This window comes from Bufo gargarizans, chromosome 10 (genome assembly GCF_014858855.1).
Source record: "Bufo gargarizans isolate SCDJY-AF-19 chromosome 10, ASM1485885v1, whole genome shotgun sequence".
Classification (NCBI taxonomy): domain Eukaryota; kingdom Metazoa; phylum Chordata; class Amphibia; order Anura; family Bufonidae; genus Bufo; species Bufo gargarizans.
The window spans coordinates 71,617,309-71,638,029 of NC_058089.1; the positions used below are offsets into that span (position 1 = coordinate 71,617,309).

Below are 20,721 nucleotides of genomic sequence, written 5' to 3' on the forward strand. Positions count from 1 at the left end.
TCTCAAGTCTGAGAACCAGTTTTTTTTATCCGATTGTCAGTGGCTAAATTGGGATATGAATTTAGTACTCCATTAAAGTGTGGTACTCCCTGAAGCAACCAATAATGCAGAGGCCCGGATGATCAGGGCACGTGTCACATTGAGTAGTGGTGTCCTTCCGTATCCCCCTCCTGTGACACACTCAGGCTCGGACTGGCCCACAGGGGTACAGGGGAAACTGCACTTTTTTTGGGTCCGCCCCTTCTTTCCAGTATGGGGGACCACAACTGGAAAGTGTTGGCCAGGGACGATTCGGGCGCCTACAGTTCCCGAGGTACTCCGGCTGCTCTTTCCCGGTCAGAAAAGATCAGGGCCTTGAGGACTGCCTCATAGAACTGAAGGAATGTCCCTGTGTTGCCAGCGCTCCGGGACAGCACAAAAGAGTTGTACAAGGCAACCTGTACCAAGTAGACCGCAACTTTTTTGTACCATGCCCGGGTTTTGCGCATGGTGTTATATGGCTTGAGGACTTGATCAGAGAGATCAACTCCTCCATATACCGATTGTAGTCGACGATACAATCGGGCTTGAGGACCGTTGCCACGGTACCTCGCACAGGGACAGGGCTGATGCCGTTACCATGAATTGTGGACAGTACAAGGACATCCCTCTTGGCCTTCTATCTGACAAGCAACAGGTTTCCAGTGGTAAGGGAACGGGTCTCGCCCCTGGGGATAGGTACCTGGAGGGGGTAGGTAGGGAGGCTGCGTTGATTTTTCCCCCCGGTCCCACAAGCGGACATGGATCTGGCGTTGAGGGACTGGAACAAGGGGATACTAGTATAAAAGTTATCCACATACAGGTGGTAACCATTATCTAGCAGTGGGGTGCATAAGGTCCCAGACTAGTTTCCCGCTAACACCCAGAGTGGGGGGACATTCTGGGGGTTAAATACGGGAATCTCACCCTCGTACACACGAAACTTGTAAGTGTACCCTGAGGTACTCTCACAAAGTTTCTACAGCTTCACGCCATACCTCGCCCACTTAGAGGGAACATACTGGCGGAAAAGGAGTCTCCCTTGAACACAATGAGAGACTCATCAACTGCGACCTCCCTTCCAGGTACATAGGCCTGTACAAATTTGGCCCCAAAGTGATCGATGACCGGTCTGTTTTTCTACAGGCGGTCATAGGCAGGTTAGATGCAGTATAGTAGTGTTCACTATTCCCCCTGACATAAAATTGTGCCCTATATCCAGTTCATGCGGTGTAGAAGAAAATGTGCAAGATATTCTGATTTTAAAGCATAATCTGGGGTAATCGGGAAATATTTTCCTGAAGCTGACTCATTATCCCAGCCTGAATGTCTAAAATTTAGCTGGCTGTGAATTTTCTAATTTGGTTTATCACCACATTCAATTCTGCCCATAACATAAACATATCCTACAGAAACATTGCCCATTCATTCTAAGTGACCCTGTCTTGAAGAGTATACTCCCTAAAACCTCCAAGGTCACTTTTAGAAAAGCCCACTGGCCCCTAGTGCCTTGAGACCAGCAATAGAGATTAATACAAGTTTTCTGTTACACCTGCTTGTTTTAACTGTGGGAGCTCTAAATGTGTCTATTTCACATGGGTCTACTACATTCTCATCATATGCCACTGGGAAAATATTTAATATTAAACATCAGTTATACTAGTGATTTTTCACACCTATGTCCTCACTTGTGACTGTGGAATGCAATATGTGGACTGCACCACCGAGAATATCAGGATAGGTCATCAATATCTGATACGTGGGGTCTGACACCTGGGACCCCGCCGATCAGAGAAGGCAGATGCACTGTTGTAAGCGCTATGGTCTTTTCGCATCTTTCCCTAAGCCAGTGATGTTGCGTTCATGGGTCACATAGCCCAGGCAAAGTTCTGCAATACCATGCACAGCCACTGTACTATGTTCGGCACTGTCAGAAGGCTTTGTGATTACAAGAGCACTGGTGCCTTCTCAAACAGCTGATTATTGGGCTTCCTGGGTCATGAGGTTGTCAATTAAAAAGTGTCAGACTACCCTTTTAAAGGGAGTCTGTCACCACCATATGGCCATATACAGTGCTTACATTGTCCTATAGCACGCCTATACATGAATGTAATGGTACCTTTGGTATTTTCTTTTAACTTGCAGAAGCTGGAAAAATGAAGTTTAATTCATATGCAAATGAACACTCGCAAGTGTCCAGGGGAGGAGTTCACTGTGTTGGAGTCCAGGCTGCTTTGCCTTTTTTCATTGATTCCCCACCACAGCCTCTGCCTCTGCCCACCCTCCTATTCCTTTGCATCATCTTTCGGTCCGGCCGAGATCCCACGCCTGTGCACTGCCTCGCCGAGCTGGAGAATGCACACTGCGATGCCCATTGTTTGCACGGCATCACTTTAACTACTGCGCATGCGCTGACAAACTGCGCAAAATATGAGCTCTCCTTTGAACAGTTATTCCCAGTAATTGTCTGAATATCGTGCTGCAGCATAGCAGAATAGTCCTTCGCACTGCCTCCATCTTACGGTCTTTCATGCTGTTTACACCTGGCAGTTCTTCGACATGGTCACATGCACCTCTCCAGCCAATGATTGGCTTTAGCGTTAATGTGGCCACAAGCAGCATGACACAAATGAAGCATTGAATCATTGACTGGAACGGTGTATGTGACCATGCCCATGCACTGACAGGTGTAAACAGCGCAGGAAACGGAAGATGGAGGCAGCAGGTGCAGCGCAGAGGACCAGAGCGCCATGGAGCAGGGTAAGTATGCATCTTTTGTTTTGGGGGCCATGCTGCTTTTGATTTGGTACACATGGTGGTTCAAATGGTTACTTATTTGTTAGACTGCCATACTAATGAGCGCTTCCATAATACTGCTGCCTCTATACTGCCATGACCAACTTCACCCTCACCTACTGTGTCTTTCTCCCATACCATGTAGATTGTAAGCCCTCACGAGCAGGCCCTCTCTCCTTCTGTACCAGTTTATAACTCGTGTTGGTTATGCTTAGTGCAATTGTCTGTATTATGTATGTATACCCCTTTTCATATGTACAGCACTGTGGAATGAATTGCGTTTTAATAATAAATAATAATAATGGAAGCACTCATTAGTATTCGCCCCATAAGATGCACGGATACCCCCCCCCCTTTCAGAAAAAAATGCGTCTTATGGGGCGAAAAATACGGTAGATGCAGAGAGGTGGCCAGGAGCTACTGCGCATGATCAAATAGGCCCGCTCCTGAGAATCCAGCCAGGTTTATCAGAGTACTCAGAGACCATTGCACAAGTGCGGCTGCATAGGGACAAAACCCTTAAAACTATGGCATAATTGAATTTTTTTCCCGCTTTCCACTATATTGTATGTCATATTAAATGGAGGCATTAGGAAGTGTAACTTGTCAAAAACAAGCCCTCATACAGATAAGTGAATGCAAAAATAAAGAAAGTTATGGCTACCTGAAGACAGAGAGGAAAAATGAAAATGCAAAAATAAAAAAACCTCCGATGTTCAAGGGGTTAATACTGAATATAAAAAATCTCATGTACCAACTATTTTTCACAGTTTTCTAAGCTTTTTCTGCTTCACCTGGGGGTGTGGTATTTAGGCACCACCTACTGCATATGGGGCTCCAAAGCAGACGGAGGGTCACTGCACATGTGCTAACAAAATTGCATCAGCAGAAAGAGCTTCAATATTTGTGGCGGTATCAGAATTGGACCACTGCAAAGAGGGTCGCCTTTTCTAATGAGTCCGGTTTCCGATTCATCAAACGAATGGACATTGGCATGTCAGGCGAGAAAATTTTGAGAACACCCTGCAACCATTGCTGGAAGAATACAAGCTGGTTGTGGCAGCGTTATGGTCTGAGGAATGTTTTTGTGGCATTCTGTGAGTCCACGTATCCACATGGAAGGTATCTCTCAACCGAATTGGGTATGAATGAGCAAGACAGTCATACGGCTAGAAATGTCCAACACTGGTTGAAAGAGCATGACCAAGACTTCCAAGTATTACCCTGGCCCCCTAATTCCCCAGATTTGAACCCCTTTGAGCATCTGTGGACCACCTCAATCATTTTGTTCAGTCTATGGCTCCTTCCCCACGCACCCTCCAACAGCTGTGGGATACACTGCAGTCAGCATGGCTCCAGATACCTGTGATAACCTACCAGAACCTTATTGAGTAACTGTGCTGCACACAGCAATTGCTCCGGATATTAGCTGGTGGTCCTAATAATGTGACTTTACTCTGTATAGTCATGATTTTGATATGGCTATTATGTTAGGTCATTTTCATTGTCACTTAATCATTTCTAGAAACCATGCTCTTTTAAACTCCTGCTTTTTATAGTTGGTGTTATATTTGCTTCCAGAATTTGCTGGAATTTCATTGAATCCGTTCTTCCATCTGCCTGTGAACTGTTTTGTGTGACATTGGCTGCAACTCAACCCCAAAGCATTATTGTTCTTCTCGTGAAATTCTGTGCCCTTTTATCTCCAAACATACCTTTGCTCATTTTGGCCAGAGAGTTCTATTTTAACCTTATCGGTTCACGGGATTTGTTTCCAAAATGCATCAACCTTGTTTAGATGTTCTTTTGCAAAGTTCTGACGCTGAATAGGTTTTCATCTGATGATTCTTCCACATAGGCCATATTCATGCAGGTGTCACTGAAAAGTAGAACAGTGCACCACAACTCCAGAGTCTGCTAAATCTTCCTGAAGGTCTTTTGCAATTATCTGCCCAGGTTTGGGGTGGCCTCAATGCTACACTAGGTCCCGCAGACACTGTCGAGGTGTCGCAATGTGTTGCTGCTTTTCGGAAAAGGATGGTAAAGCGTGGTGCACCCCTATGGGAATTAAGTCCAGAGTTTCAGGGTCTGCAGTGAACCAGTGTGCTTCTTTACTGGAGGAATTCAACTGCAAAACAATACAGGCTAGGCACTGAACTAGCTTCTCCAGTATCCTCCCTAGCAGAAGAAAGTTTGGTCCTGAGGAAAGGCCTGAGCTAGCTGTTCCTCTCTCTCTCTCAGAAGGCTGGTACCCTGGCCAAAGGTTGGAGGGCCACGGTCTGTAGCTCAGTAGTCTGGGTGGCTCCTTGGTCACAGGGCTGGTGACCCATGGTCTTTGGTTCAGCATCCCTTCTGGTCTCTCATGCAGACTGGTGTGAGTCTCCCCTCCAAGCACTGGTCCCTAACTGCAGAACACTAGGGGCTCTGACTGCTTTCATTATATACCATTTCTAGCTAGACTAGAACCTTCTAGTGGGAAGGGTGGAGTGAAGAAACTCTGCACAAGCAATTACAAAGTTACCACTCCTGTCTATTCCAGACTTGCATTAGAGCTTCAATGATACTCAATGAATCAATGGCACAGCAGTTTTCCCAGACAAAAACAAGACATAACAATAAAGCTAAAACCAGACATTCAAAAGGTCAATTAATCTGGTTTTTGTGGTAAACAGGTCTGGCAGCTGTGGAAAATTACCAGCTTCTCATTCAAAGTCCCAAAATTCTCTCAGTATTCATTAACCCTTTCCACAGAACCTTGCGAATGAAGTGCAAATGAACAAGATATATATGACAACATATAAAATGCAGTTACACAGTATTAGACAGTACACCTTAACCCTTTCTATTGAAGTAAAGTAAGAAGTTTATAACTTTGCATTGGGGAAACAAACAAATTGCTAAACGTCAAAAGTATCCCTGCTCCTGGGCCCTACATAGTCAAGCAGCGGTTCTGGTTTGCCTTTCTAGCAATCCTATGAGCAGCTGTCACTGAATCTTTTCTTGGTGTTCCAGACCTTCTCTTGACCTCCACTGTTCCTGTTAACTGCCATTTTATTAGTTACATTTCAAACTTCGCAAAGGGCAGCCTGAAAACACTTTTGCTATCTTCTTATAGACTTCTCCTGCTTTGAGTGTTAGGCAGCGGCTTAGAAGAACCCATGACTGCTGTTTTTTAGGATAAGGTAAGAGGAGTCTCAGTATTTATAAAGCTTTGAAATTTGCATCACCTGGCTGTTCCTAATAATGATTTTGAACAAGCCTTAACCCTAACAGGCTATTTAAGGTCTAAAAACTCGGTCAAAGTTATCTGAGCACTCAAATCTCCTTGAGCACTCAAATCTCCTTGCTAAAGTGTTCACAGTAAGGCTTAGTTCATGCTTAAGTTATTTGGTCAGTTATTCTCATCATTTATTGTTAGCCAAAAGCAGTTGCAGGTCAAACCAACAGAACAGGTGTAGACAGGGCCGGTGTTATGGGGGGGGCAAACTGGGCAATTGCACAGGGCCCTGATCCTCTAAGGCCCCCTGCTTCAGATCAGGGACTCCCTGCTTCAAGTCCCTCTTCAGATCGCTGAACAGTCAGGACTCAAGATTCAGGAACTTCCCGGCTTAGGTGTCCCTGCTCTGACTTGCCATATATGGAGTCAGTGCTATGAACATGAAGGGGATATCCCCAAGCATTGTCAGTAGGGATAAGCGAATCAACTTCGGATGAAACATCCAAAGTTGATTTGCATATAACTTTGTTTGAATACTGTACGGAGCGAGCGCGCCGTACAGTATCAGAATGTATTGGCTCAGATGAAACAAAGTTATTACTTTGTTAAGTCTCGCGAGACTTCGTGTAATAACTTAAAAAATAATTTTCTACTGTTAAACCTTTTCCTGAACTTAGTTTCGGTTCCAAGTGCAGGAACTGAACCCGAGTTCGGGAAAAGGTTTTAACAGTAGTAGAAATTAAGTTATTACCCGAAGTCTTGCGATGTTTCATCCAAAATCGATTCGCTCATCCCTAATTGTCAGTATGCTTGGGAACACCCTGTGTATTTAACCCCTTAGTGACCACCCATACGTGTTTTTACGGCAGTCACTAAGGGGCCTTGGGCTGGAGCGCCGCCTTTTTACGGCTGCACTTCAGCACAAAGTGCAGGAGTTCCCACCCGCAGCTACCGGAGGTGGCTGGGGGCAGTGATCAGAGACCGTGATCACCGGAAATACTGACAGCGGAGCTGCTGGCAGTAAGCTTTCTCCCTTCTCTCATGTAAGAGAGGAGGGAGAAAGTCTCCGGTGCAAGGATCGGGTCCCCCAGCTCCCCCATAAGGGAAAGCTGGATCCCTATCCTCACCCCACCCCCCAGTATCTCAACAAAGATGCTGGCGGTGGCCTGGCGCATGCGCAAGGAGAGAGTGTGTAGAAGGACGGCCCGATCAGGTCCCCCATGGCCCCTAATTAACTAATTTAGTTTAAAAAAAAGTTTAGTAAAGGGCCCCTACCAATAAAAATTTTAATTATGGCGCAAACATGCGCACTGGTTACTGTGCTGAAGATCTGCCTTCAGCACAGTAACTATCAGGGACCAGTACTATTGGTCCCTGATCATGTTGTCTCCATGATAACCCTATAATGGAGATCACATCTATTATATTTACTAAACACAGCCAGGACATGGGCTGTGTTTCTCTCTCCCCTCAGTGCAGTTGTTCTGTGGTGAGAGAGAGAGATTAAACTTCTGTCGTGGCTGTGCGATTTACTATGAAAAATCTATTTATAAACTGTCCGTCCGTAACTGGCGGTCATTGGTCGTCCGTCATTAGGCCTCTATTAGGGACGGTCAGTTACTTTCATTAGGGACCCGGTGTCCGTCTGTCACTGGCAGTCAGTGGGCATCTGTCACTGGCGGTCAGAGGCCATATGTCACTGTCCATCTGTTAGGGTCCGTCCATAATTGTCGGTCAGTGGACGCACCACTACTGACGCTAGCGAACATTTATTTTTAATTTTTAGGGTGGGATATATACAGTATATAATAACTTTTTCTTTCTGAGCTTTTTAGTAAAAAAAAAATGTCTCGAAGATTATAGAGTGCGGAGCAGGCATATGAACTTCTATGCTCTGAATACTCTGAAACCGACACCACTTCAGAGGCGGAAATATTTTCCGATAGCGGGGACTCTAGCTCCGCTTTCATCCCCAGACCCCATAGCCCTATGGTGGTAGAAGTCGCCACCTCATTGCATTCCCCACCCAGCGGTCCCATCCCTTCTACTACGTGGATTCCTGCTTTATCAATTTCCCCCCAAGTACCCCAATTTTTCTCTACACCCCAAATTAATGTGGACGCCACCAATTTTACCCCTTATAATTTTTTCCATTTATTTGTGGACGATAAAGTCCTGGAATTAATTGCGCTGCAAACTAATCTGTACGCCACACAATTTGCTGTACCCATGTCTATTTATTTAACACGGTGGACCACCAAAAGTGTCCTTGAAATGAAAACATTTTTGGGGCTTACTCTAGACATGGGCATTGTAAAAAAGCCATCTGTCCGATCCTGTTGGGCTGCGAGTACTGTGCACTCAACCCCTGTGTTTGCAGCAGTTATGTCCCAAAACCGCTATGAAGCCCTAATGCGGCTTATGCATTTTTCGGATAATTCCCAAGTCCCCCCCCCCCCCAGATCTGACCCAGTCTACGAACACCTAAATAAATTGAGACCCCTTTTTTTCCCTCCTTAGGGATTTATTCTTAAAATTATATACCCCTGATTAAAAATCTATCCGTCGATGAATCCATTTTTAGTTTTAAAGGCCGCCTTTCCTTCCATCAGTTTATGCCCTCCAAGTGTGCCAGATATGGGGTAAAATTATATAAGGTGTGCGAGAGCACAACAGGCTACACCTGCGGTCTGTCTATATATATATATATATATATATATATATATATATATATATATATATATAAATATATTTTAAAGTCAGAGACTCTCAACTTAACCCCCTAGGCTGCCCCGAAATTATTGGGAAAAATTGTGTGGGATCTATTGGCGCCATTCCTACACAAAGGATACCACTTGTACATTGATAATTTATACCAGCATACCCCTTTTTAAATCCCTCCATGCTGCAAACACAGGGGCTTGTTGGACAGTCCGTAAAAATAGAGTGGGATACCCACAACTGCTGGTGTCCAAGCGTTTGGAGAGAGGAACATCCTTCGCCCTTGCAAGTGACCAGCTACTTGAAGTGAAGTGCAAAGACAGGAAGGATGTCTACATGCTCACCACTGTGCACCCAGACACCATAGTAGCAGTTAGGGAGAGGCCGGCTACTGCTGACAGATGTGTGACAGATTATACTGTGTGACAGATTAAAATAAATTTATGGGAGGTGTAGACCTCTAGGACCAGGCGCTTCAACCCTACTTGGTGAAGTGAAAAAACAGGGCCTGGTATAAAAAGGTAGCAATCTACCTCATTCTGATTGCTACCTATAATAGTTTTACTTAAAAAGGCCCAAGGAACCCTCAACTTCCTTGAGTTCCAGGAGAAGGTGGTTGGGAGTCTCCTGTTTGAATCTGGTCAAGCCTTTGAATCTGAAGATGTTCGAAGGCTTTCAGAACACCACTTCCCTCACCCAGTTCCGGCCACTGCCAGCAAGACATATCCTCAGAAACGATGTCGGGTGTGTAGCAAACATGGAAGGAGGAGGGACACCCAATTTTACTGCCCCAGTTGCCCATCACAACCAGGCCTCTGCAATTACCCCTGTTTTGAGATGTACCATACAGTTGCTAATTATTAATTTTATTTAATACCAAAAAGGGTGGGTTGGGGGACTTTTCATGAAGTCGATTTATTCTTTTTCTGTTTAGTTTGTGGGCTTTCCAGGGAGGGAGGGATCCTTTTGGGGATGGGTTGTGGAGCTAATTCTTTTATTTATTTATTTTCAGACATTAGAACAAATTTTACCTTTTCTGATTTGTTTTCTTAATTTTCTTAATTTAATTTTTTAGGACTATGTCCTACCACACAAAGCTGTTAATTCCATTCACATTACTGTATTGTGATATCTTTTTATTTGGAGAATCTCTAATGATTGAAATGTCAATTGAAAATACTGACATCATTTTGGGAATTACTGATCCATTAGGGTCCATTCACACGTCCGTAGTGTATTGCGGATCCGTAATACACCCCCGGCCGGCACCCCCATAGAAATGCCTTTTCTTTGTCTGCAATCTCAGACAACAATAGAACATGTTCTGTTTTTTTCCGGAGCCACGGACCGGAAGATCGGCGGCACGATCCGGAAATGCAGATGCAGAGAGCACATAGTGTGCTCTCCGCATCCATTCTGTTGCCATAGAGAATGAATGGGTCCGCACCCATTCCGCAAAATTGCGAAATGGATGCGGACCCATTTGCGGACGTGTGACTGGAGCCTTACTGTTCCTACAGACTGTTCTGGACACTGTCCTTTTATATATCCTGTAGGTGACTGGTTGAGTGTGTGCATAGCGGTTTCTACTTTACTGAGCAGGGGCCTGTTATGGTGCTCACTGTCCTTGAATGCCAGCTTGTCATTATAGCCCTATCAGTGTTCTTGTATCTTGTGAACAAATTGGAATTTGCAACACGGAGACGTTTTGCTCCGTTTTCTTGGACTTGTTGCCTTTCACTACAGTTCAGTTTCTTTCTTTTTTTGTTTTGTTTGGCGAGACATAGTCATATGTACAGGCAAATGCATTTTTAGAAATCTGTCTCCCTTATAAGTGCACATTTTCGCCAATTTCCTGTGAAAATGTTATCAACAGTTTGAATAAAACCATATACAGTCATGTGAAAAAATTAGGACACCCTTTGAAAGCATGTGGTTTTTTGTAACATTTTTAATAAAAGGTTATTTCATCTCCGTTTCAACAATACAGAGAGATTAAAGTAATCCAACTAAACAAAGAAAACTGAAGAAAAGTCTTTTCAAGATCTTCTGTAAATGTCATTCTACAAAAATGCCTATTCTAACTGAGGAAAAAGATAGGACACCCTCACATGTATTCCCTCTTAAATTGGCTCAGATCTCACACAGGTATATCACACCAGGTGCACATAATTAGTAGATCGTTACTCTGCATGTTGAATGAGGCTTGCCCTATTTAAACCTCAGACATTTAGTTTGGTGTGCTCCTGACTGTTGAAGTGAGAGTGAGCACCATGGTGAGAGCAAAAGAGCTGTCAGAGGACTTCAGAAAAAAGATTGTAGCAGCCTATGAGTCTGGGAAGGGATTTAAAAAGATCTCAAAAGATTTTGAAATCAGCCATTCCACTGTCCGGAAGATAGTCTATATGTGGAGGGCTTTCAAAACAACTGCCAACATGCCCAGGACTGGTCGCCCCAGCAAGTTCACCCCAAGAGCAGACCGCAAGATGCTAAAAGAGGTCTCCAAAAACCCTAAAGTGTCATCTCGAGAACTACAGCAGGCTCTGGCTACTGTTGATGTAGAAGTACATGCCTCTACAATCAGAAAGAGACTGTACAAGTTTAACTTGCATGGGAGGTGTGCAAGGAGGAAACCTTTGCTTTCCAAGAGAAACATCGAGGCCAGACTGACATTTGCCAGAGATAAAGTTGACAAAGACCAGGACTTCTGGAATAATGTTCTTTGGACAGATGAGTCCAAAATTGAATTATTTGGACACAACAGCAGAGGACATGTTTGGCGTAAACCAAACACAGCATTCCAAGAAAAGAACCTCATACCAACTGTGAAGCATGGAGGTGGAAGTGTCATGGTTTGGGGCTGCTTTGCTGCAGCAGGACCTGGTCAGCTCACCATCATAGAATCCACGATGAATTCTACTGTGTATCAGAAGGTGCTTGAAGAACATGTGAGACCATCAGTTAGAAAATTAAAGCTGAAGCGGAACTGGACCATGCAACATGACAATGACCCAAAACATACTAGTAAATCAACCAAAGATTGGCTGAAAAAGAAGAAATGGAGAGTCCTGGAATGGCCAAGTCAAAGTCCAGATTTGAATCCCATTGAGATGCTGTGGGGTGACTTGAAAAGGGCTGTACGTGCAAGAAACCCCTCAAACATCTCACAGCTGAAAAAGTTCTGCATTGAGGAGTGGGGTAAAATTTCCTCAGACCGATGTCGAAGACTGGTAGATGGCTACAAGAACCGTCTCACTGCAGTTATTTCAGCCAAAGGAGGTAACACTCGCTATTAGGGGCAAGGGTGTCCTATCTTTTTCCTCAGTTAGAATAGGCATTTTTGTAGAATGACATTTACAGAAGATCTTGAAAAGACTTTTCTTCAGTTTTCTTTGTTTAGTTGGATTACTTTAATCTCTCTGTATTGTTGAAACGGAGATGAAATAACCTTTTATTAAAAATGTTACAAAAAACCACATGCTTTCAAAGGGTGTCCTAATTTTTTCACATGACTGTATACTCATAATTTCATTCCTATAATAATTTTGCACTCAGCATGCTCACTACACCGCTAGATGCATGCTTTAAGGGATCTAGTTTTTAAAATGGAGTCATTCATAAGGGTTTTCTATCATTTTGCATGGTGCCTGAACCATTTTCAGTTTATCTGTAAGACCCCAGGTGCTCCTTTATGTTTGGCCCCTGCCGTGTGTCAAGACATAAGATTGGGCCACAATGGGGATATATTTTTTAAGACATGGGGTGATATACATTTTGGGGTGTACTTCTCCATTTTCATGTGCTTTGTAGAAAAAAAAATCTGTCTAACACTTTTGTGTAAAATTTGAAAAATATTTATTTTTCACTTGCTTAGCATTAATTTCAGCAAAAAACTAGGGGTCTAAAAGCTCACTAAGCCCCTAGATGAATACCTTAGGGGGTCTAGTTTTTAAAATGGGGTCATATATGGGGTTTGCAATAAACTAAGTCCCTTTTAGAGACCCTCGGGATATCAATATATAACAACTTCAATGGTCAATGTAGACCTAGAATCCCTTTAGGGGTCTCTAACTAATGTTAAACTGAATATTTTTATTGATATGTATTAAAAGAAGATTATACTTCACACACACAAGAAAAGGGGAGTATGACAAAAAATAAAAACTTCCATGAACTCACTATGCCCATCACGAAATACCTTGGGGTGTCTTCTTTCTAAAATGGGGGTCACTTGTGGGGTAGTTATACTGCCCTGGCATTTTAGGGGCCCTAAAGCGTGAGAAGTAGTTTGAAATCAAAATGTGTAAAAAATGCCCTGTGAAATCCTCTTTGGAATGTGGGCCCCTTTGCCCACCTAGGCTGCAAAAAAGTGTCACACATGTGGTATCGCCATACTCAGGAGAAGTTGGGCAATGTGTTTTGGGGTGTCATTTTACATATACCCATGCTGGGTGAGATAAATATCTCGGCCAAATGACAACTTGAATGTGAAAAGTCTTTTGCCGAGATATTTCTCTCACCCAGCATGGGTATATGTAAAAATACACCCCAAAACACATTGCCCTACTTCTTCCGAGTACGGCGATACCACATGTGTTACACTTTTTTGCAGCCTAGGTGGGCAAAGTGGCCCAAATTCCAAAGAGCACCTTTAGGATTTCACAGGGCATTTTTTACACATTTTGATTTCAAACTACTTCTCACGCTTTAGGGCCCCTAAAATGCCAGGGCAGTATAACTACCCCACAAGTGACCTCATTTTGGAAAGAAGGCACGCCAAGGTATTTCGTGATGGGCATAGTGAGTTCATGGAAGTTTTTATTTTTTGTCACAAGTTAGTGACACCTAGGCTGTAAAAAAGTGTCACACATGTGGTATCGCCGTACTCGGAAGAAGTAGGGCAATGTGTTTTGGGGTGTATTTTTACATATACCCATGCTGGGTGAGAGAAATATCTCTCTAAAAGTCAACTTTTCCCATTTTTTTTATACAAAGTTGTCATTATAGAGAGCTATTTCTCTCACCCAACATAGGTATATGTAAAAAGACACCCCAAAACACATTGCCCTACTTCTCCTGAGTATGGCGATACCACATGTGTGACACTTTTTTGCAGCCTAGATGCGCAAAGGGGCCCAAATTCCTTTTAGGAGGGCATTTTTAGACATTTAGATCCCAGACTTCTCACTCTTTAGGGCCCCTAAAATGCCAGGGCAGTATAAATACCCCACATTTGACCCCATTTTGGAAAGAAGACACCCCAAGGTATTCAATAAGGGGCATGGCGAGTTCATAGAAGATTTTTATTTTATTTTTTTTGGGCACAAGTTAGCAGAAATGGATTTATTATTATTATTTTTTCTCACAAAGTCTCCCTTTCTGCTAACTTGGGACAAAAAGTTCAATCTTTCATGGACTCAATATGCCCCTCAGCGAATACCTTGGGGTGGCTTCTTTCCGAAATGGGGTCACATGTGGGGTATTTATACTGCCCAGGCATTTTAGGGGCCCTAAAGCATGAGAAGAAGTCTGGAATATAAATGTCTAAAAAAATTTACGCATTTGGATTCCGTGAGGGGGTATGGTGAGTTCATGTGAGATTTTATTTTTTGACACAAGTTAGTGGAATATGAGACTTTGGAAGAAAAAACAAAAAAATCTATTTCCGCTAACTTGTGCCCAAAAAAATTCTAAATGGAGCCTTACAGGGGGGTGATCAATGATGGGGGTGATCAGGGAGTCTATATGGGGTGATTACCCCCCTGTCATTGATCACCCCCCTGTAAGGCTCCATTCAGATGTCCGTATGTGTTTTACGGATCACGTAGATGCGTGACTCTGCCTGAGACAGCCGCCTCCGGACCCGACACTTTTGTGTAAAAAATGAAAAATATATTTTCTCTTCTGCTTAGCATTAATAAAAAAAAAAAACTAGGGGTTCTAAAAGCTCACTACACCCCTAGATGAATGCCTTAGGGAGTCTAGTTTTAAAAATTGGATCATTTATGGGGGTTTACTAGGTGCTCCTTTATGTTTGGGTCCTGCTGTGTATCAAGACATAAGATTAGGGCCACAATAGGGGTATTTCAGGAGAAATGTGGTGATACATTTTGCAGTGTACTTCTTCATTTTCATGTGCTTTGTAGTAAAATATCTGTCTTTATATTGACACTTTTGTGTAAAAAATGAATTTATTTTTTCACCTTTTTAGCATTGATTTCTTTAAAGAACTAGGGGGTCAAAAAACTCATTACACCCATAGATGAATACGTTATGGGGTTTAGTTTTCATATTGGGGTCACTTTTGGGGGGGGGGGGGTTATATTATTGTGGTACTTATAAGCCTCTGCAAACTTGGCTTGTTGCAGGAAAAAATATGTACTTCAAAAATTTTAAAAAGTAATGGTAAATCTCCTAAATAAAAAAAAGGAAAAGTTTTTTTGTAAGTGCAGCCAAAATAAAGTTGAGATGTGGAAATATATTCCTGATAAAAAATATTGTAAAAACGTATGTAAAATATTGCAGGTGAAAATCGGAAAATATGCCAATTATGACAAATTTTAAAAGATTTTTATGTTTTTTAATAAAGATACGGACATTTTATCGTTAAAATTTTACCACCTATGTAAAGTACAATATGTGACGAGAAAACAGTGTCAGAATTACTTTGATGTGCAAAACCTTTACGAGGTTATTTTCTGCTAAAGTTTCCAAAATCTGGCTTGGTCATTAAGGCCCAAACAGTCAAATTTAGCCTTTTTTTTTTTAAATGTTTCTGTGGGGATTCAAACTCGCAAACATCTAATCTATTGCTGAAAAACCTTATAGAAGTTTGTCTTGCATTAGGTATTTTTATATATAGAAGTATTTTATTTAATTTTTTATTTTTTGTAATTGTAATAAATTGTATGGCTCAAAATAAATATGTAATCACTAAAAAAATATATAAAATGATGCTTCCGATATATATGGATGCATAATGTGTGGGAAACTATGAGGGATTTTAGCCATAATATAGTTACAGTAACTTAACATGGAGCTCTATAGGTCAGTGGTTGAGGTTCCTGCCTTTAATGTAGATGGTTGTGAGTTCAAATCCCCACAGAAGCATTTAAAAAAATGGAGGCTAAATAAACATTTTATTCTCAGGGTATCCCCAACAGTGATAAGTTTGATTTTATAAAAAATAAATAAAAATGATGCAAAATGTAAAATATTATCAAATAACACCCATATTAATCCACACCAATCTTTTTAACTTGAACCATTTTTTTTTTGTTGGGAAAGGTGGCAACCCTAGCAGCACCCCCGCTCAGGACCTCTATAGGCCGGCTCACTGCAGCAAGCCCTGCCTCAGTAAGCCTGATCAGGACTTACTTTCTAAAAAAATATTTTTTTTCTTACCACCACAATATTCCGACCCTCATAACCTTTTTATAGTTATGTATATGGAGATGTGTGGGGGCTCAATTTTTGCGGGACGATCTGTCGTTTTTGACTATACCATTTTAGGGTATGTATAATAATCACTTTTTATTAAATTTTCTTGGGAGTTAAAGTGATGAAAAAACTGCAAATCAGCCTTTTTTTTTCTGTTATGCCATTCACCATATGGGCTAACTTGTTTTTATATTTTAATAGTACCGCATGCTGCGATGTCCATAATGTTATTTTCTTTTCTTTTTTGTTTATTTTTATTTGGGGGAAAGTGGGATGATTTTACTTTTAATTTTATATTTTTTTAGAATTTCAACCTTTTATTTATTTTTTTACTTTTTTCTACCTTTTTTTTTTTTGTTTTATTCCTTTTTGTTAGGTCCCCAAGTGGACCACAACTTGCAGTCATCAGATTGCAACTTATACAGAATAATGGAAGTTGCTCCATTATTCTGTATAGAAATCACTTTATGACAGTTCAGTGCTGCCATCTAGTGCCTAACCAAAAGAAAGATCAATGGGACTGACTATAAAATGTATAATAATCTTTATTAGTCAAAATATATAATTTAAAGAGGAGCATTCACTAGAATAAAAAATCTAAACTAAGCATACAGACATGGAGAGTGGCACCCAGGGATCTCCCTGCACTTACTGTTCTCCGGGATAGGCTCCGGTATCTCCATATGTTCGGCTCAACTGGGTGGAGACTACCGGCGTCTCCTTCTCCCAGGCTGGAGCGCTGGCCAATCGCAGCGCTCAGCTTATAACCTGAGAGGTTTTGTTTTTCCTCAGGCTATGAGCTGAGCGCTGCGATTCATCACTGATGTCACCGCCTCCTGCCAGCCTTCTTCGGTCCCGTCGCTTGCACACTACTGCGCATGCGCCGGGACCGCCGGCCGTCTTCTGAGTGTACAGGCTTCTATGTGAAGCCTGTACTGACTCATGTACAGTGCGATGTAAGCTCAGACATAAAAAAACAGGTATTGGGGGCATATGTATGGATAGTGAGGGGTGTTAGGAGCAAATAAAAATAATTTTGATTTTGGGACCGGACAACCTCTTTAACCCCAAAAGGCAACAAATAGTTCAGAACATGACATCACAAAGAGAAGGTAATGGTACTAGACAAAAAAACATATACTGTCTCTCTGATGTGCTTTAATAACAATAAGAGCAATCGCAACAATCAGCAATGATTGTTATCCACAATCAGAACTATTATCACAAATCACACCAGGGAGGCAGCAGTAAAGTCCCAACCATCAAGGCCTTTGCAAGGAGCAAATTATAGAACATGTCCTATTCTGGTCTGCAAAATGAGATCCAAAGCCCCATTGAAGTTAATGGGTCCACAAAGAAAGAAAAAAAAAAAGAAAAGAGGATGGTATTCATATTTTGTGGATCTGTGGTTTGCGGGTCGCAAAATACATATGGTCTAGTGGATATAATGTATTTTTAGAATATGCATATTTTCCTTCTTCAAGACACTGGCAAATTGTTTGGGATTGAGATCGTACTGATAAGTCAGTGGAGGGGACCACTGCTGTGAAGTAGGACTTCAGGTTTATGTGGACGTTTTACTGGGGTATTTGCTGTTGTTACATAAATCTCTCTATCCACTGTCTCTAAAACGGAATCTTTCAAAAATGTTACTAGTTGTCTTTCCCCCATCTACTAACCTACCTAAACCCAATATTTCAATTTCATTCTATATGGTACAATCATTACTCCTGACCAGCATGCCCGCTGTCTTGGGGTTATGTTTGACTCCGATCTTTCCTTTTTTTCCCATATTCAATCACTGGCATGCTCATCTCTCACAGTGGAAACATCCACAAATCTTCTTGTTGCTTGTTGATTCATCATCATCTTAACACTGGTGGCACTATATATTTAACGATTTATTATTAATTAATATTATTATTAATAATTGGTCTTCCCTCACTAAACTCTCCCCCGTACATTCTGCCCTAAATGCAGCAGCCAGGATCATCTATCTGTCCATTGACTATACCAATGCCTCTAGTCTATGCCAGTCACTTTACTGATTGCCCATCCACCACAGAATGCAATTCAAACTTCTCGCCCTCACCCACAAAGCTCTCCACGGTGCTGCATCACCCTACATAACCTCCATCATTTCTGACTACCACCCTACTCGTGCTCTCTGTTCTACCGATGATCTAAGTTTAATATCCTCCATAATTCAAAACTCTCACTATAGTCTTCAAGACTTTTCTTGAGCCACACCAGCTCTCTGAAATGCTTTGCTGCGAACAATCGGGTTAATTCCCAACTTCCTGATCTTTAAACGTTCCTTAAAAACACATCTTTTTAGGCAGGCTTATTATGTTCCCTAAACTCAATGATTTGTATATTAGCCTGTAATCCTGTGATGTCTATTTTGATTTGTACTTGCACCCTCTGAATTGCAAAGTGCTGCAGAATATGGTGGCATAATATAATAATTTTCAATAAAAATATAAGTATTGTAGATGTCTAGGGGTTAAAATGATTCTCTGGTAAATGATGTTACATGTTGCCTAGCAGATACTTTTGCTGCAGCATATTTATATCTGCCATGTCTTTTTATTGTTAATTTGTAGAGAACGTGTCAGAGAGAAAATTGCACGTGACAAAGCAGAGAGAGCAAGAAGGGTGAGTGTAATTTGTCATAATAGAGAATAAACATATGGCATTGTTTTGGGATGTTTGACTAAAAACAATAAGGGATTGAGGAGGTTCATTCCTAATCATCTCATGCTCATTAAATGCATTTACGTATAGCAATGATCAGTGGTGTAAGGGAATGAATAATCATTACTAGGATCCTTAATAATCATTACTGTTTCCTGAATGGGTAGAAAATGGGGAACATATACTGGGGTGCATTTTCTCCTTTAACCCCTTGCGAAAGTGAAAAATTGGGGTCTGGTAGCAATTTGTCATTTTCACAAATGTTTGCTTTCAAATGTTTCTTTAGCATTTCTGCCTTCTGTGAGACACCCGTTCTCTATAAAGTACACTTTTTACCACTTAAAATGTTCGTACAGGGGTGCTCTTTCCGAATTAGGGGTCACTTTTGGGGGTTTTTAATTTCTGAGGACCTCAGGAATTTCTATAATGAGACATGCCACTGAAAATAAATGTCTGTTTTTCAGGCCTGCAAAAAACAGTTTTTGCACATTGCCTCTAGAGACCTGCTGTGCGCCCGTACCGCAGGCTACAAGCACATATGGGGTGTTTGCAAAAAGTGGAGAAAATGGGGTACATATACTGGGGTGCATTTTCTCCTTTAACCCCTTGTGAAAGTGAAAAATTGGGGTCCGGTAGTAATTTGTAATCTTCACCAATTTGTTCTTTGAAATGCTTTCTCTATCATTTCTGCCTTCTGTAAGACATCCGTTTGCTAAAAAGTACCCTTTCTACCACTTAAAATGTTCGTACAGGGGTGCTGTTTCTGAATTGGGGTCACTTCTTGGGGTTTTTCATTTCTGGGGATCTCATTATTTTATTTAATGCGACATGGCACCTAAAATCCATGTCTGCCAATTCAGGTCTGCAAAATCCATATTTAGCTGTTTGACTCTAGAGCCCTGCCATGAGCCTATACATCATTTTATGAGCACATATGGGGTGTTGGCTTATTCGGGTAGGAAATGGGGAACAAAATGTGTGGTGCATTTTGTCCTGTTATCCCTTGTAAAAGTAAAAAATGTGGGTGTAAAGCAACTTATTCTGGAAAAAAAATGTAATTTTTCATTTTCACCGCCAATTCTATGAATCACCTTTGAGGACAATGTTCTCACTACACATCTTGAAATATTCCTTGAGGGGTGTAGTATCCGGAATGGGGTCACTTTTTGTAGGTTTCCACTCTAGGGGTACCTCAGGGTGTCTTTATATGCGACATAGCTGCCAAAAGCCAATCCTGCAAAATCTGTCCTCCAAAAGCCCTATGGCCCTATTTCCCTTTTGAACTCTGCCAGACATCCATACATCATTTTTTGAGCACATAAGGGGTGTATGCGTATTCAGGGGGAATTGGGGAACAAAATGTGGGGTGCATTTTGTCCTGTTTCCCCTTGTGAAAGTGAATAATGTTGGTGTAGAGCAACTGTTTCTGGAAAAAATTAAAATTTTTGATTTTCATAGCCAAGCGTTTTCCAATTCTGTGAAATGCCTGATGGGTCAAAGTGCTCGCTACACACCTTGAAATATTCCTTGAGGGGTGTAGTTTCTGGAATTGGGTCCCTTTTTGGGGGGTTTCCACTGTAAGGCCACCTCAGGGTGTCTTCATATGCGGCATATCTTCCGATTACCATTCCAGCTAAATCCACTCTCCAAAAGCCATATGGTGCTCCTTCCACTCTGAAGCTGGCTGTGCCCCCATACATCAGTTTTTGAGCACACATGGGGTGTTTCAGGGTAATAGATTTTGAGTTTTGTTTCGCTGTTTACACTTGATGTGTTGCTGAAAAATTAGATTAACATTTAAGATCTGCAAAAAAAAAAGAGAATTTTTGAAA

General features: G+C 41.8%; 1 protein-coding gene across 1 annotated transcript in view; it reads left to right on the forward strand.

The window, feature by feature from the left end:
- UBXN1 (UBX domain protein 1) overlaps positions 1–20,721 on the forward strand; it is a 239,545-nt gene that overhangs the window by 121,907 nt on the left and 96,917 nt on the right. The window contains exon 7 of the mRNA XM_044270967.1: positions 18,799–18,850. Coding sequence (XP_044126902.1) covers positions 18,799–18,850 — 52 coding nt within the window. The remainder of the gene's footprint in view (positions 1–18,798; positions 18,851–20,721) is intronic.